Genomic DNA, 16,381 nt, shown 5'->3' with positions numbered 1-16,381 from the left:
TGTTTTCATATAATACGGAAGTTTCAATGTTTTGAAGGTTCAGTAAATAATGAGTATACAAGAGTGAAGTCTAAATTACCCATTCAGAAGGGTAACCCTATAGCCCACATGTCTGGATTCATGTATGCAGATGGACAGATACACTTCATTTCTCCTGGGAAGTTGAGCTCTAAAAAGCTATCACTCAGAACAGACAGTTTTATGATTGCATGAAAAGAAAAGGAAAGATGAAAAAGTTGTTATAAAAATGAAAGGCCTTTTGCAGTATTAACAGCTGAAAACATTAAGATTTCAACGAAGAAACAAAAATCAGCTTAAAACTGCAAATTAAAAAGAAAAAGAAAAAAAAAAAAAAACTTGTGCAGAGGGTTTGAAGCATATGGACACCCACCCAGCTAGCAATGAGGGCAATGGGAGCCCCAGACTTTAGCTTATTAAAGATGACCTTTCCCCTCTCTAAAATTTCAAAGCTGACGTTTCAAGTGCTGAGCAGACTGTGTGCCATATGTAACATGACCTCAGCTCCACTCTGCCTGAGCACTGATGGCATCACTAATGAGAGGTGAAAGGTCCTTTTCTTGCAGCTTTTTCAGAAATCCACCAATTCTTGCCTGTGAAGTAAGGCTCCTCCCTCCCCTCCCTTGGTTTCAAGAGAACGGCATTTAATACACAGCCTCAAAACACTTTTATTACCGTCAATTTGCTTATAGCCATAGCCAAATGGCAGGATGTCCAATCACATGCAGAAGAAAATATTTATTTTGACTCAGAAGGCAAAGGGATTAAGAGAACATTGTATTAACCTTGCCTTTCATCTGTGTGTTTTAAAGGGAAAGTCTCCTGAGGCATCCATTGAAGTTCTATTTTTTAATAAAGAGTATCAAAGGCTTTTAGGAGACCAGGTGTGTTTTTAACTGAGAGGAGAGAAAGGAAAGAAGCTTCAAGAGAGAGAAAAGGCAGTTTTCACAAAGCTGCTTCAGAGACTGCAAAAAGATGTATATGCTGGAATCTGTTACAGGCATTCCTAACAGCCAGCCTCCTCCACCGTCCCCCACCCATTTTTTTCCTCCTGCTTGGAAACAAAATAGCTTTTTTCCAAGCAGGTTGTTATCATATTCATGGCATGGTCAATTTCCGTTTGCCAAGAAAATATTTAGGCTGATCAAAGAAATTAGAAAATCGGCTGAATAGAAACAGACGTTCCCACAAGAGAAGCGCTTCTCAATGTGAAGAGGCAGGCGGACTGCAGCCCACCCAGTTACTCCTAGGAAATAGCTCTCCTGCCAAAGTCGGAACTACAAGGCCACCTGGATTCTGGATTCTGCTGGAGGGGTTACAGAAGAGTCAAGACTTCCCAGGAAATTCAAATAGAGACTGGAGTTTGAGGCGCTCTGGCGGCAGACGTGGATGGAGATGATCGGCTCTAGTATCTATGTACAAATCAGGAGGGCCTTTACGTCCATGAATCCAGAATGACCTTTCAAGGCAGAAGAGAAGTGAGTCTGGGATCCTTTTGTTTTGCTTTGCCTGGTTTACTACGCTCATGGCAAGAACACATTATCCTGGGTAGATGACAGAGAAGTATGTACTTTTGGAATGGAGGGATAGCTGTTTCACCTGCATTAACACGAGTTCAGTTTTTTTGATGCGTGGATTTGGGTGGAGAATGGTTGATAGTAGTTGTCTTTGGGACCTTACTGGTCTCTGCGTGCGCTTCCCGGCCAGTTGGTGACGGTAAATGAGACGGTCTTCCATCTCTTTGCTGTTCCTGGGTAATGCGCGGCCAAACTAAGTCCACTTGCTGCGGCGCTTCGACGCGAAGGACTGGCTAGGGTCGCGGCTTCCGACCGCAGGTTCCACGAAACCGAGAAGCCGGCTCCGCTTACTGAAAGGAGATCCCGATTCCCCCGCTCGTCTCGCGCAAACTGAGGCACCTCATTCGCCAGCGAAGCGTCGCCGTCCTCATCCCAACGCCTCCAGTTTTTGGAGGGAAAAAGTGAGGGAGGGATGGCTCTAAAAGAAGGCGATTATGGAGACTGCTAAAGAAGCCAAAGAAAACTCCCTCCTCGCAAGTCCCGTCCGGGACTACGTGGCGCTGGCGAGGCCAAGGTGGGCTGAGCGGTCCCCGGGCTTTGGGCCGAGAATCCGCTCCGCTATCCAGACCCTTCTTGCCGCGCGCTCTTCCCTCCGGGGGCTCGGCCGGGCAGATTTTCTTTCTTGTTTTTGTTTTTTGTTTCGGTTCCTGCCGGCCGGGCGAAAACTCCTTTGCCAGGAAGACAGCGCCCTCTTTCTCCTCCGGCCGCGCCGCCGCCGGCCTGCGCCGGCTCTCGGCTCCACTGACCTCCCCGCGCCTCCTTGTGGTCCCCGCGCCTCCTTGTGGTCCCCGCCCTTCAGGCCCCGGCCCCTCTTTCCTCATGCCCCAACGCCTGTGGGCCCCACGCACCGCCCGAGGGAACAACCCCAGAGAGCAGCGAGCAAGGGCCGAAGCCTGCCCGCGTCCCGGCCCTCAGGCCAGCCCGGCGCGATAGCGCGACTTCTGGCTACAAGCCTGGGCTGAGTCGGCCCCGCGCAGACGCGGCACCCGAGAGCTCCCGCGCAGCCCGGGGAGGGAGTTTCTGGTGTAGGCGGCGGGGCGACGAGTGAGGCCCAGCTCTCCGAGACCCCGCGCTGCGGGCCAGCGGAAAGGGCTGCGAGCACACCGGGCGGTGAAGCCTCCCCCGGCGTCCACGCGCGGATACTTGGTTGCGCTCGCGCACCTGGCACAGCGTGTTATACTGAGGCCCAGGATCAGTCCGCGAAACGTGGACCCGGGTCTGCACCCGGGTGTTGGGTGAGGGTGGCGGGTGAACTTGAGTAGAGGTAAGGAAACATCTTACGGCCTTCTTCCAAGTCCTAAAAGCGTCCCTTGCAGCCCGCCTGTTTGCTGGCAGCCTCACCCTGCTGGCTTCCAGGAGGGCTTTGTCAAGCACTGCCGCGGTGTTGGAAACCTTGTTTCAAAGTCCAAGCCTAAGCGAGTGGGCGAGACGCGCAGAGGAGCATGGGTGAGTGGGCACCTTCCCAGCACCCTCTACCCAATGTCTCTTTTCCCACTGCTCAGAGGACTGGTCATTCAGACAAACGCCGCGCGGCCCTTTTGGGAACAGAGGCGGTCGAGCTTCTGTCCGCGAAAATCTGGATCCTTTAGAATCCGAACAATATGCTTGCGTGAGAACGCAAAAAGAGATCCACGGCGTGGGTATGCACCGACTGAGGTACAGGCCTGAAGTGCTCCCACCCCCCCGAATTCCTACCCGCTCCTGGGTGCCACAGGGGTAGTTTGCTTCCAGCTGACCCTACTGCACAACACAGGCGGCTCCCAGAAATGCACTAATTGAGTCACAAACCACTGGCCCCAACTAACAAAGCGATCCATCTCAGCAGCTCAGCGCCCAATTTGTCCGCAGCACTTTCTTCTGCAATTCAGAAGCATTATCTTGTTTTAAAAAGTATCACGGCAGAGACGTGGCAATTATCCTGAGCTCTGGTTACACTAAAAGGCTTAGGCTGAGAAATGGAAGAATACAAATGCCGCGAGCATGCTGATTGCCTGGCTGCCGAGCCTGGACCGGGAGTAGGGGAGGCGAACTAGAGCTTTCGGCCGGGGAGAAGGGAGGCAGGCGCAAGTTCCCACTTGTGGTCCTCTCCGGGTGGCACCAGCGAGAAAGGAGTGTTGGCCCTTTATCTCTAAAGGCTAAGGATTCCCAGCGACGAATCCCCAAAGGTCGAGGGAGAAGAGGTCAAATCCCAATAGGACCAGGCCAAGCTTCTGGTCTCAGGGTCTGGGTTTTGGGTCAGGAACAGGTTGGGAACTTCAGGCACTGCTGGGATAAGGAACAGGAGAAAGGTCAAGGGTTAGTGAATGAGATGGGGGCGGAGGGGGGGGCGGCGGGACGGAGATTCCAGTCTCTCTTCAGGACACCCACTCTACAATTGGGCAATTGGGGAGGAGGAAGGCATCGGGAGAAACGACCCGAAGGAAAGAGAAGCTGGCTCTTTGCAATGGGAGAAGGCGTTCACTCCTGAACCAGGGGCAGGCCTGCGGCTGGGTGGACGCTGTAGGGTGGGAACGCTCGATAACTGGAGAGTCCCAGAGACCACCAGGCCTTTCCGCACCAGGAAAAAAAAAAAAATCTGCTCTAAGAATCTTCATCTCGGTCCACCAGGGTGAGTTTGGGCCTGGAAACTGGGGGGAAAGAAAAGAGAGTAACGAAAGGTTTTCGGGTGGCAGCGCCCCGCGTGCAGATGTCTGCTCTCGCCAGCCACCCAGCCTGCTGTGGCAGCCACGCTGTGCGCGTGTCTTTATCCTTCAGCTCAAACCAGCCCCCACATCTTGAAGTAATCAGCAGCCGAGAAGAGACTCGTCCCCCTGGCATCTCAGGTTAAAGAAGGAGGTCCAGGAAAATGTGGTAGAGCCATTACAAGAAACCCGAGCCGCAGTCATCAGGGACTCCAATTGCCATCGCATTAGGATTGATTAGAGACCAGCAGTACCGTAATGACCCGGAAAGAGGGGCAGCCGGGGATTATTAATATCAGAATGTGGGGGAGTGGGGGAGGCAAAGTGGGGAGGGAGAAGTTTCAAATTACTAGGATTTATATGTAAGTGCAAGTTTACCTGAGGAAACCAGATAGTCAATGAATCACGCTAACGATAAATCTAATTGCATTTCAAATTTCACGAAGCCTGATTTTTTGGAGAGTGGAGTAAAACCATCATGAAACCAAGCCAATATCTTAGTTTTTATAAACACGTAGTTTTATAAGTTTATTGTAAGAATTCAAGTGAAGAGATGGGGAGGAGCCCTAAATGTCTGCTTTCCTTGTCATTGGGCCTCCTTACCATTTGGACTCTAAATAGCTTCATTTTTTTTTCTCGTGGGAGTGCATTTTTGAGTCGCTTTGGTTCTTCCCTCCAGGGATATGGGGCAATGGAGTGGACATTTTTTTCAGAGCCTGCAGCGGAGTAATAAAACAAAATTTAAGTGAAGCAGTGATACCTGGGTAGTGGTTTTTGTTTTTTGTTTTGTTGAAGACATGAATGATCAGGATCCCAAGGAGATGTGGAGAAGAGAGTGGTTTGTCTCCTTCCTCCAAATATGAGCCAAAACAAATCAGCGCCTGATGGTCCGGGCTGAAATACAGCTCACTGGATAATTAACTCCATCTTTCCAGTCCACCCTAACTGTTTATTTAGTGTCACCCTGCATTACCGTCACTAGCACTTTCCTCTGAACAGGAGGAGCTGCAGGCTTTCACCTCCCAAAAGGAAATTCTTTTTAGCTTAGACAGATGTGGTATTCAGGATGTACATAAGTTGAGAAAAAAAAGTTGATTGGAAATTCAATGGAAGATAAGCGGTTTTGGAGAGTTTCATTTCATAAACCTGCCCTAAGGAAAGATTTTAAAAGACAGGGAATGGGCGGGGTGTGGGGGGGCGCGCGGAGTCCCTTAAATTCTTAAGAATTGTTTCTTGTGACACCTTGGCACCACTTTCCAGAGAGGTAGTTGCCATCTGATGTTGAGTAGGGTCTTCTAGCTCAAACCTGGCGATTGGTCAGAGCTTTCTCTGAGGGCAGCTGGTTAGCCCTTTTCTCCCCTAGGTGGCCAATACACCTTTGCCCACCCTCCCTGCAGGCCAGGCCATCTTTTGCCCGCCCTCCACTCCCCGTGAAAGGTTCTCGCCAAGTAAGGCCTACTACACCGCCCAGACTTGAGGGTCTACTCTCAAGTGAACTTACCTGCGCTGCCTCAGTCAGTGGGTGACATAAACACACTCTGTGAAACCTCACAGTGCCCAGTCCCGGAGAGAGAAAAATGAGGGCCGAGAGCCGGCGGGGGGCGTGGTGGGGGGGAGAGGGAGGGAAGGAGGAAGAAAGAGGAAGAGGAGCAGGAAAATCAACGAGAAAGAGGAGAAAGAGAGGAAGAGAGAGATAAGGAGAGAGAATGAGAAACAGGTTCACATACAGACAGAATGAACGAGCGTCCTCTTTCAGATGGATAAAAGAGTCAGAGACACACTCTGGGAAAGACCTGCCGCGGGGACACACGTAGAGGGAGAGAGAGGATAACTCTTCCAAAGACACACACCCCAGCTCTGTTCCCCTCCAATCTGAGCTCTCTCCCAGCGCTTGACCCTCGGTCGGTCCATCAGTCTGTGTGTGTTTCTCTCTTTCTCCCTTCCCCGACCTCGAGACAATACGGAGATGGTATTTTCCGGAGTCGCGCGGGGCGGCACGGTTTTCAACGGCGAGTCAGGCTCACAGCTGGCTCTGTTTGTCCAGGTGTGGGCGGTGGTGGTGGTGGGGGGCGGCGGTCGCCCTGAATCTTGGGCCAGCGCAGCGTTTTCGCACCAAGGAAGTAGGAGGCTCTGCTCTCGAGCTTCCCGCTTCCAGGAGAAAACTTCCTCCCTCCGTACATAGATAAATACACTTGGGGAACAGACAAATCTTCATTGTTCAGAAATAAGCTGAGGAGGCCCGCCTGCTCCCCTCCGCCAGGCAGAGAGAGGCAGGGAGGGAGGCGGGGGCCGCGCGGATCCGGTGTCACGTTGCAGATTCCCACTAAAGATAACGAAACGTGATCTATTTTTCAGAACAGCAAGTGGATGGGAAAGAACCTTGACAACACAAAACTCATTTACTAATGGACTGGTTTTGGGTTTCTCTTCTCTGAGTCCGCAAATCTCTCTGCCTGAGCCCCAGGCCTATTCAGACCTCGTGGAGAGCGGCGTCCCCCAGGAACAGGTGGGCTGCTGCTCCGGCGCCACGCCGGCCGTCAGAGTCGGAGTTCCCAAGGGTCGAGGGCACCCGGAGTTTCCGACTAAGCACAAGAAAAATAATTTTGGCACTTCAGCCCGGATTTGGGGAGTCTCCGCACTGCCCCAGAGCGATGACACGAATTTATTGAAGAAACACCTCTCTGTGCCCTCCCTTTCCAAATATTTGTAGGTAGAGTAGGATCCTCACCGTCGTTCTGGATGGTGAAAGAATTACAACAAAGCTGCCCGGGAGCCCCAAAGTATCTTGCTCCAAGCCAGAAGGGAAACAAGTAGGTCCCAGCTAGGAGTGTTTGCATCAAGGCCTATGTGAACCCAGCTGAGAAACCCTAGCAACTGCTAATGCTGTCCCATTGAATGCTTTTTTGTCGACTAATTATGCGCACGCGGCCGTTACCTGCACAGAGGAGGCACTGGAGAGCCGAAACCTAGCATCGGGCGCTCCTTGCCAGCGGTGTTCTCTCCCAAGCCGCGCTGCGGCGAGGGCAGCAGCCGCTGGCTAGAGTTGCTTGTTTCCTTTAAATCTCCAACGCATCTCTGCTTTTCGTGCGATTTGCATTGACAGCAAAGGTTTTATGTTACCAGAACAACTCAAACCTTTCTGCGTGCGATTTTAAATGGATCATTTGGTTTAGGTGGTTTGTAAATTCATGTCATTTTATCTTTTTTAGTGATTTTCAGTAAAAGATTCCATTTGGGAAACCTTATATATCCGAGCCAATAATTAACATTTATAACAATTGGTTCCCCTAACCGAGGGATCGAAATAGCAGGTAGACTCCTTGGTATAAAGCGCAGAGCACTTTCCATTTCCAGTTACTCGATCTATTGGATTAAGCGGGAGGAAAAATGTTGGCGGGCCCAGTCACGGCCTCCGAGGAAGAGCACCTCTTCTCTTCTACCCGGGTTCCCGCAATCACAGCTTCTACACGTCGTTTTCCCAGTTGACGGCAATATATAGTACGTCCTGGTTCCTTTTGAAGACAAGTAAAAAGAAATAGGCAGGTAGGTCTGGAGGAAGCCGGGGTGGGGTGGGGGGGAAGGTGGTCCTATTCGTGTCTAATTGCCATCTCTCTGCTCTCTGTCATCCTCTGTAAATGTATACCTGCCCTTATTTGTCCAGGCTATGCCTCATTTCCTTATACAGAATTGTTAATTACAAATCAGACCTCATACTCAACATACTGTTTGTCTTTCAAGAGACGTGGTTGTGCTTAAAGACCCTCCCCTCCTTGTAATTGTGCGCACTTGCTCCAGACTTTAGGGTATTAACTGATTTTTTAGAGCCGGGTTTAAGCCTCCGTTCCGGTCCTCACACAGCTGCCATGTCAATAAGGACTGTTTCAAGCAGAGACATTCCTTCTGGGAGGACACTGCAGCTCCTTAAGACTTCATGTGAAACATCATAAGCACTAAAATGAGACAGTGAGGGGAAATTACCAGAGGTGGCTCTGGGTTTAACAGTGCCAGGCTTCCAGTTTAGAAAGTCATTGGGCATACTATATGGCAGAGGCTCTTTTGAAAGAATGCACACCCATTAAATGCATTTTTTTTAAAAGCCTAAGGTAATGAAATATAAGCATCTGCTTCCAAGATCTAATTGCATGGAATAAGCAAGAGTTTCCAGGATGCAGAAAGCATTATGTTCAGCAGAGAAGCAGCTTCCTGTCTACTTGGAATCTCCCATGTGGCAACCCTGAGGTGGGAACCCTATATGAGTTTAGAATGTATGTTGCAGGGTGCACTGTACTGGGTGCATCATTTTAAAACCATATTAATAATAAAAGGGGAAACCCAGACACTGCTTCTCCTTCTCCCACTTGCATCTCAATATGCAGAAGGTTCTGTGGTGCTGGGCTCTTTGACTAAAGGAATCAAAACATATTTAAAGAAGACAAGCTAGTTTAAGGAGCCTACAGTTTGTTCTTCACCACTCACTAAGAGGGCACATTGAAATCAAAAGCATTTTTGAAGTGTACTTAGAATTCTGTTTTGAACTTATCTAATCAGAGATAAGTATAGTCATAAAGTCACTCTCCTTCCACCATTTGGCTTCCCTTATCTCCACGCATTGTTCTTATCTCCTGCTGGTCTCAGCTACCGACAATAGATTATCTTTGTTTAGAGAGGCTAATTGTCTTCAAAATCTTTTTAATAATTGCTTTGGAACCAGGTGTGCAAATGAGGCTTAAGATAATTACAACTTCATTTGTTTGTGCAGTTTTACTAAGCATTCTCCACACATAAACAAAACAGCAGATGATGGGACTTAAATTGCAGTACATCTCTCATTCCTTGGCAGCAAAATAGGCCAGCATTGCAACACACACACACACACACACACACACACACACACACACACACACCCCTCTTTATTTAATCTTCTTGGAGCCGCTGTCGTCCTCGCTTTGAGGGCAGTGTCCCTCTCAGAGCAGGGTAAGGATTATGTTACAACCGGACGGTTATTGGAGCCGGGCACAATTTTATTTAATTTACACCACATCCAGCGCCTTTCGTACGAGGTTCCCAAAGCATTTTTTGCTAATAGCAAGTAAAGCTTCTCGGCATTCCTCAGTAGCAGAAGTGGCATTGGAAAACGCAACAGCACAGATGGGGGAAATTGAGTCTAGAAGCTTCAGGAACCTGCTGGTTTCAACCGCAGAACATTAAGATACCAAATCACAAATGAACGCTCGGAGTCTCTAGGTGCTCAGCAAGTATGCCCGAAACACCTCTTTGCCTGGTCTCAAATCATGGACGTCCTTTGTGAATGAGGGAAACGCTGTCCGACTGGGAGTACTTGTGCCCTTTGGAGGGTGGTGTGCGGCAGCTGGGGGAGGACAGTGGGAGTTGGTGGGGGGAGGGGGAAGGAAATAGGGTTGGCTTCTCGAGCTGAAGCCAACCCGAAGAGAAGCCACTGCTCCAGAGGCTGCATGCGGAGACCCAGGTCTGCTCTTGAATTATTTATCGCGTTCCATAAGCTATTCATCAATCCATTATTTATTCATTCCAACATTAAAGTAATTAAATATGAGCTCACCGGGAAAGGGCAAGTTTGTAAGGGATGAAAGCAAGAGTACGGAGGGAGAGGGGAGGAATTAAGGTTTGGAGTAATTGATTTGTGCGGAGTTTTGCGCGACTCCCCTTAGGTGATACTGGTGACGGGTCCCGCGCTGCAGGGTCCTGACGCGCTCACCCACTCTCTATCTCCCCACACCTCCGCAGCGCAGCTCCCTCAGACCCCAACTGGCTTCCCACCTTTCCTCTTCCTTCTCCTCCCACCACTCCCTCCCTGCGCAGCCCCGGCAACACCCCCAACCCCCAGCTCCTCAGCCTCGCCCTCCCCGCGCTGGGCGGTGCGGCCTCGATGGGCGGTGCGGCCTCTCTGCCCAGCCGGGCGGCGCGCTGGCTGGCCAGCCCGGGATAGGCGCCGCCCGCAGCCAATCAGCGTGCCGGGGACGCTGCGAGCTTTAAGGCCGCTGCGGGGAGAACAGAAACCAAGTTCCCCGGCAACTAGCAGCATCCACCGGGCGGGAGGTCGGAGGCAGCAAGGCCCTAAAGGCTACTGAGTGCGCCGGCGGTTCCATGTTCAGAGCGTACCCTACTCCTCCGCCTTCTCTTGCTTGGCTGCCCACCTCCAAGTTCTGACTCGGGTTTTCGCCTTTGCAAAGCCTAAGGAGGAGGTTAGGAACAGCCGCGCCCCCTCCCTGCGGCCGCCGCCCCCTGCCTCTCGGCTCTGCTCCCTGCCGCGTGCGCCTGGGCCCTGCGCCCCGGCAGGCCCCAGCCATGTCGATGCTGCCGTCGTTTGGCTTTACGCAGGAGCAAGTGGCATGCGTGTGCGAGGTTCTGCAGCAAGGCGGAAACCTGGAGCGCCTGGGTAGGTTCCTGTGGTCACTGCCCGCCTGCGACCACCTGCACAAGAACGAGAGCGTGCTCAAGGCCAAGGCGGTGGTCGCCTTCCACCGCGGCAACTTCCGTGAGCTCTACAAGATCCTGGAGAGCCACCAGTTCTCGCCTCACAACCACCCCAAACTGCAGCAACTGTGGCTGAAGGCGCATTATGTGGAGGCCGAGAAGCTGCGCGGCCGACCCCTGGGCGCCGTGGGCAAATATCGGGTGCGCCGAAAATTTCCACTGCCGCGCACCATCTGGGACGGCGAGGAGACCAGCTACTGCTTCAAGGAGAAGTCGAGGGGTGTCCTGCGGGAGTGGTACGCTCACAATCCCTACCCCTCGCCGCGCGAGAAGCGGGAGCTGGCCGAAGCTACCGGCCTCACCACCACGCAGGTCAGCAACTGGTTTAAGAACCGGAGGCAAAGAGACCGGGCCGCGGAGGCCAAGGAAAGGTACGCGGCGTGCTTCCCGCGACTCGGGCGACCCCAGGAAGCCTTCCTTTCCCCTTCGCCCCCTCCCGCCCCCGCAGGCACCAGCCACCAAGTCCTCCTGGCCGGCCGAAGCCCGTCCACGGGGCGGCGCGCAGGCCTCCGCAGCGCTGCAGAGAAAGTTCATGAACTCTGAGGTTCCTTGCTAAGAATGGGGCCTCATTTGCTTTGAGCACCCGCGCGTGGGTTTCTCTGGGATGTGAGTTTCGGGAAATATTGGCGCTAGGTTTGGTTTTCATGCCTCCCTGGCTGGCCGCGGCTTGGAGTGGTGGGTGGAGAGTGAGTTTCTAAATCAACGGGCAATGAAGTGTTGATTGGCGTCGCAAGGAAAGGAGTTCGGTGGGAGCTGAGGTTAGCGAACCTCTCTCCTCTTCGCTCCCCAGAGGGGTGAAGCTGGTCTGAGACATTGGCTCTGCCCCCACTCCTTGCGGGTTCTCCACCGCTCGCTCTCGATAGTCTTTTGGATTAGGGGTCGCCTGCTTCATTTCTCAGTAGCTGGACAAAGGGCGGGGTCTTTTAAAAACACACCAAAAAGAGAGCTCTGGAGAGAGTTGGCGCTGCATTTACTCCCCGGCGCCCCAAATTAAGAAAGGGTTGATCCTCGTCGTGCTCGCTCGCGCGTGGCCCGGCACTGCAGCCCGTCGGTCTGGCTGAACGCGCTGCCTGCCCAGACGAGGAAAGGGTCTCCATTCGCAGCCTTCTCTCGCACTGGAGCTCATAAGGCAATGTTTTCAAAATTGGTCTCTACCTTCCCCCACCTCAGGGCAACACCTTCGGCCACCTGGCCAGGCTCCTTCTGTTCTCTGTAGAGTTTCCGACAGAGATTCGGAAGAACGGTGGGGAGGTGGCTGTGGCGGGGAGAGCGCTCTGCGAAGCCAAAGAGTTGGGGGGAAATCTGAGCGCAGGGGCCGCTTAGGTTTTCCTTTGTTCGCTTCCAAGACTGGGGGCGGAAGATCTTGCTTCCTTTCTTGCTTAGTGGAAAACCAGAGCCAGGATAAATTCTGCTGAAATGGGCTTGCCGGGAGACAGAGACTGTGAGGATAAGGGGAAAGAAAGGAGGAGACAGGCGCGAGGAGTCGGGAGGACCCGCGAGCACTCGGAAGGCGGAAGCGGCAAGGGAAGCGAATCCTGAAGTTAACCGGCACCGAGTGCCGGGACTGACGCCCCAGAGCGCGGCGCCCGCTGGCAGCCTGTGCCGGGCGGCGAAGTTTCCCCTGCCCAGAAAGGATGGGTTAGGGTGGGTGTTGGTAGGAAGTTTGAGAGGGGGACACGAGGGGCTGAAGGGTTAGCAAGTAACACAGGATCGGGGATTGTAGGGTTGCAGTTAGCCTTTAGTTGCAAAACGGCCGTCCTATAAGCCAGGCCCGAGGGCCGACTCCAGATGAAATCAGAGAGACTGGCTGCGCTCCCTGTGTTTACTCAGGTCACTGGGCCGCTCTGGGCACCACTTCCCATGACCTGTCCTGTGTCTCCAAAACCACCAACTCTGGGCTGGGGCAGGAAAACGGGATGTTTGTCTCCTCATATGGGAACAAGGCAATGGACTTGATTCACCCCAAACATTTGTGCATTGGACTCTGTCCTCTATCATTTCTTTATCACCAATATCTATTGAAAGATTTTCAAAGTTAGTTACATTTAAATATGGTGCTAGTTGATATGTATTTAAATGTAACTGCTTGAACAAAATTTAAAACATATATTTTGTATGTTTCAAATAAATCCTGCTAATCTATCGCTTTCTGAAATCTGAAAGAGAAAAGGACCTGGCTCCTAACAGGAGGCTCTGTCTGTAGCTCTCCATTTCTCCAGGCTCCTCTGACTCCTCACCTCCCCCATTACCCTTGGGGATGGGTGGAAGGGTAGAGCTCCTCCATTTGGGTTGGTGACAGATTGCACAATGGCCCTTTCCTCCTTCCAGCTCCCCTCCCTCCATCTCACACTTTTTTTTAACCTACTTTTTTTTTTTTTTTTTTTTTTTTTTAACCATATGGTGTTGTCCTCTATTTCTTAGGGAGAACACCGAAAACAATAACTCCTCCTCCAACAAGCAGAACCAACTCTCTCCTCTGGAAGGGGGCAAGCCGCTCATGTCCAGCTCAGAAGAGGAATTCTCACCTCCCCAAAGTCCAGACCAGAACTCGGTCCTTCTGCTGCAGGGCAATATGGGCCACACCAGGAGCTCAAACTATTCTCTCCCGGGCTTAACAGCTTCGCAGCCCAGTCATGGTCTGCAGGCCCACCAGCATCAGCTCCAAGACTCTCTGCTCGGCCCCCTCACCTCCAGTCTGGTGGACTTGGGTTCCTAAGTGGGGAGGGACTGGGGCCTCGAAGGGATGCCTGGAGCAGCAACCACTGCAGCGACTAGGGACACTTGTAAATAGAAATCAGGAACATTTTTGCAGCTTGTTTCTGGAGTTCTTTGCGCATAAAGGAATGGTGGACTTTCACAAATATCTTTTTAAAAATCAAAACCAACAGCGATCTCAAGCTTAATCTCCCTCTTCTCTCCAACTCTTTCCACTTTTGCATTTTCCTTCCCAATGCAGAGATCAGGGGATAAATAATAATAATAATAATGATAATAATAATAATAATAAAAACCCAAACAAACAAAAGCACCCAGGCACCCAGTCTCAGTTCTGGGCAACTGATACGCCTGTTTCAGTAGCCTTTCTTTTTTTTTTTCAATGAACGGGAATTACAAATCAACTGGCTTTTCATTATTTACTTTTAATTTATATATGGAGAAATGTGTTGTGAAGAGGAAAAGGAAATGGAGAGAGAAAGAGAAAGGGAGATAAAAATAGTGAAAATAAGAGCTTGCAGGCTCGGAAGAACTGATTACATTCTTAAGGTGAATAGGAAAAACACAATCTATGACTTTCTTTGATGAGGACAAATTAAGTTTACATTTTTCATATTTAGTGTTAAACGATTTAATGTAGATTAAAAGAACAGTATTAGGAGGAAAAAACAAGTGCCTAAATGTCTTAATGCTCTCTATGTGAGACAGAAATAGACGTGACCATTAGTAATGCAACTATTTTTGTCAAATTTAGTGGGATTTTTTGGTTGTTGTTTGTTTTCTTGGGTTTTTTTTTTTTTTAATGACAAACTCTAAAATGTACCAATGTGAAAAAACACTTTCCTGAATGCCATTACTCATGCCCTCAAAGCTTTCATATCTGTAGCCTACTCCTGTTAAGGGTTTCTCCTGTTTCTAGTTTCTAGTTTGCAAAGGTATGCCAACGAATCTGGCAACCTGGTATTTGTTACTAAAACAGCATGTGTTTTCAGGTTTCTTTTCTATTGTACCTAAAGCAGTCTAAATTAAAACTTAGTAGAACACCAGGAGTATGATTCTGTTTCTGAAAGGTGAGTGGTGTATTGCTATCATTGGGCCCTATTTAAAAAAAAATACTTTTTTTTCTTTCTTACTTAATGGTGGCTGTGAATTGCAGGGTACTTTGAAGGCCATCATCTGAACCAAGAGTAGTAACTAGATTAATTATATGACAGAAAGAGTGAATTTAGCCTTGGGGTATTTATTAACTTTTATTATTTAGATATGCAATTTTGTTTACCACTATCTCTTCACAGCATTCATATGTTAACTAAGCTCTTTTGTGTTAACAAGTTTATGACAAGACTGTGAAAGTAAAAATAATTTATCTGCTTGAAGACAAAAAAAGGGAAGGAGAACAAGGATAGAAACATTGTGAATTAATTTGTACAAATAGAAAGCAGACCAGAAGGACAGGAGCTCTTTTGCAGTGCTGCCGGATAGTGTCTAGAAAAATCCCAGTAATCATGTAGGCTCCATATTATTTTTGCCTGGGGCAAAATGATGTATCTTCTGTATTTAGCTTTTAAAATTAGTGAAACAAATGGCATTATTTATTAAAATTCTACTCAGGATAACAGGATTGGCTTGCTTGTGCTTTGTAAAATATTGTTCCCCAGGGAGAGTCTATTTATTTTCTGACATGACAGTTTCATAATTTTGATTTCCCCCCATCTGTAAATGTCACCATTAATAGATTATTCTTTCTTACTCTTTCCTATTCTTTCTGTTCTGGTCTGGAAAACTGAGGTGTGTGGGGGGAAATCAAGGCCTTCTTATTTTTAAAAACTGTCAAATAGCTTTGAGTTCCAGGGAGAAATGGTCACTGTACTTAACTGTAGACACTTTTACTTATAAAGTCGTTTTTCCCCCAGTGATGGACAGATGTGCACACAGCCACTCAGAGACCATCATTTGGTTTGGGAGCTCAGGGTCCCAATCTCCCTTGTTAGTGTTTTGGATCATTAAGTCGGTGTTTATTTAAGTCACTAGGGTGTTTATTCTCCCTGTCTTGGGCCACGGAGAAATGCCACCCTTTGCAGGAGGGGCTCTCACAGGGAATCTCTGCACATTCTTCACATTCACTCCCCAAAACAAACACCCTGCACAAAGATAGCTTTCAATGACCCTGACAGGCTTCAAAGGACGCTGCGGAAATCTCTCTGGAAAATAGGAAGGGCCAATTACTTTAATTTCTTACATGCCCTCTCTTCCTACTCCGGTGACTACCCCCCACTCTCCCAGCTCCGCTTGGGATAATTTTAGGCTCGTGGAAGTTGTGTCTCGCAGGGCGCCGCGGCCCACTTCCTGCTCCCTTAGTTGGCGAATCTTGGAAATGTCTGCAGATTCGGCGAGGAGCAAGAGGGCCGGTCCTGTAAAAGCCCCCGTGATTACTGCTTGTAAACTTGTTAAAAGGACAATTTTCTGTCACAGTCATAAACTCTTTGTAAAACCCCTGGTACTAAATCCAGAGCGCGCATATTCCAGATGTGTTTAATAAGAAATTGTACAATGTGCCTCCTTCCGCCATCCTCGGCTCAGTCTGGGTTAAAGAGGGACGAGCAGGAGGAGGTAAGAAAGCTGGATATTGCTTTGAGTTTTTTGGCAATCATTTCGGAGAGATAATTAGGGGAAACTAACCATATTTTTTTTTCTTCCCTCGAGGAAATCTTCGAGAACCAGCTGTTAAGGGACCTCCAATTTACCTTCTGGGCATCGCAGTTTAACTGAATCTAAAGCCACTTTTCGTTTCTCCTCTACAGATGTCATAAAGGTAGCCAAAAGTAATGAAAAACGGCTTATAAATAGTTTTTAGGACGAAATCATACAGCATTGTGC

At 49.7% G+C, this 16,381-nt stretch overlaps 1 protein-coding gene and 1 long non-coding RNA gene across 2 annotated transcripts; one reads left to right on the top strand and one right to left on the bottom strand.

The window, feature by feature from the left end:
- Positions 1 to 661: 661 nt before the first annotated feature.
- Positions 662 to 7,817, bottom strand: LOC144330267 (uncharacterized). The gene is made up of 2 exons (XR_013396292.1): positions 6,127 to 7,817; positions 662 to 4,992 (listed from the first exon to the last, which is right to left on the bottom strand). It is a non-coding gene; the product is annotated as an uncharacterized LOC144330267 (long non-coding RNA).
- A 2,284-nt stretch (positions 7,818 to 10,101) lies between these two features.
- Positions 10,102 to 15,122, top strand: SIX1 (SIX homeobox 1). The gene is made up of 2 exons (XM_001096585.5): positions 10,102 to 11,160; positions 13,211 to 15,122. The coding sequence occupies exons 1-2, from the start codon at positions 10,601 to 10,603 to the stop codon at positions 13,503 to 13,505; spliced, it is 855 nt and encodes a 284-aa protein (XP_001096585.1). The 5' UTR covers positions 10,102 to 10,600; the 3' UTR covers positions 13,506 to 15,122.
- The last annotated feature ends 1,259 nt before the right edge of the window (positions 15,123 to 16,381 follow it).

The sequence above is a fragment of the Macaca mulatta genome, chromosome 7 (genome assembly GCF_049350105.2).
Source record: "Macaca mulatta isolate MMU2019108-1 chromosome 7, T2T-MMU8v2.0, whole genome shotgun sequence".
In the NCBI taxonomy this organism is placed as follows: Eukaryota; Metazoa; Chordata; class Mammalia; order Primates; family Cercopithecidae; genus Macaca; species Macaca mulatta.
The sequence above is the reverse complement of the archived record's forward strand: the minus strand, read 5'-3'. Positions and strand labels throughout refer to the sequence as shown.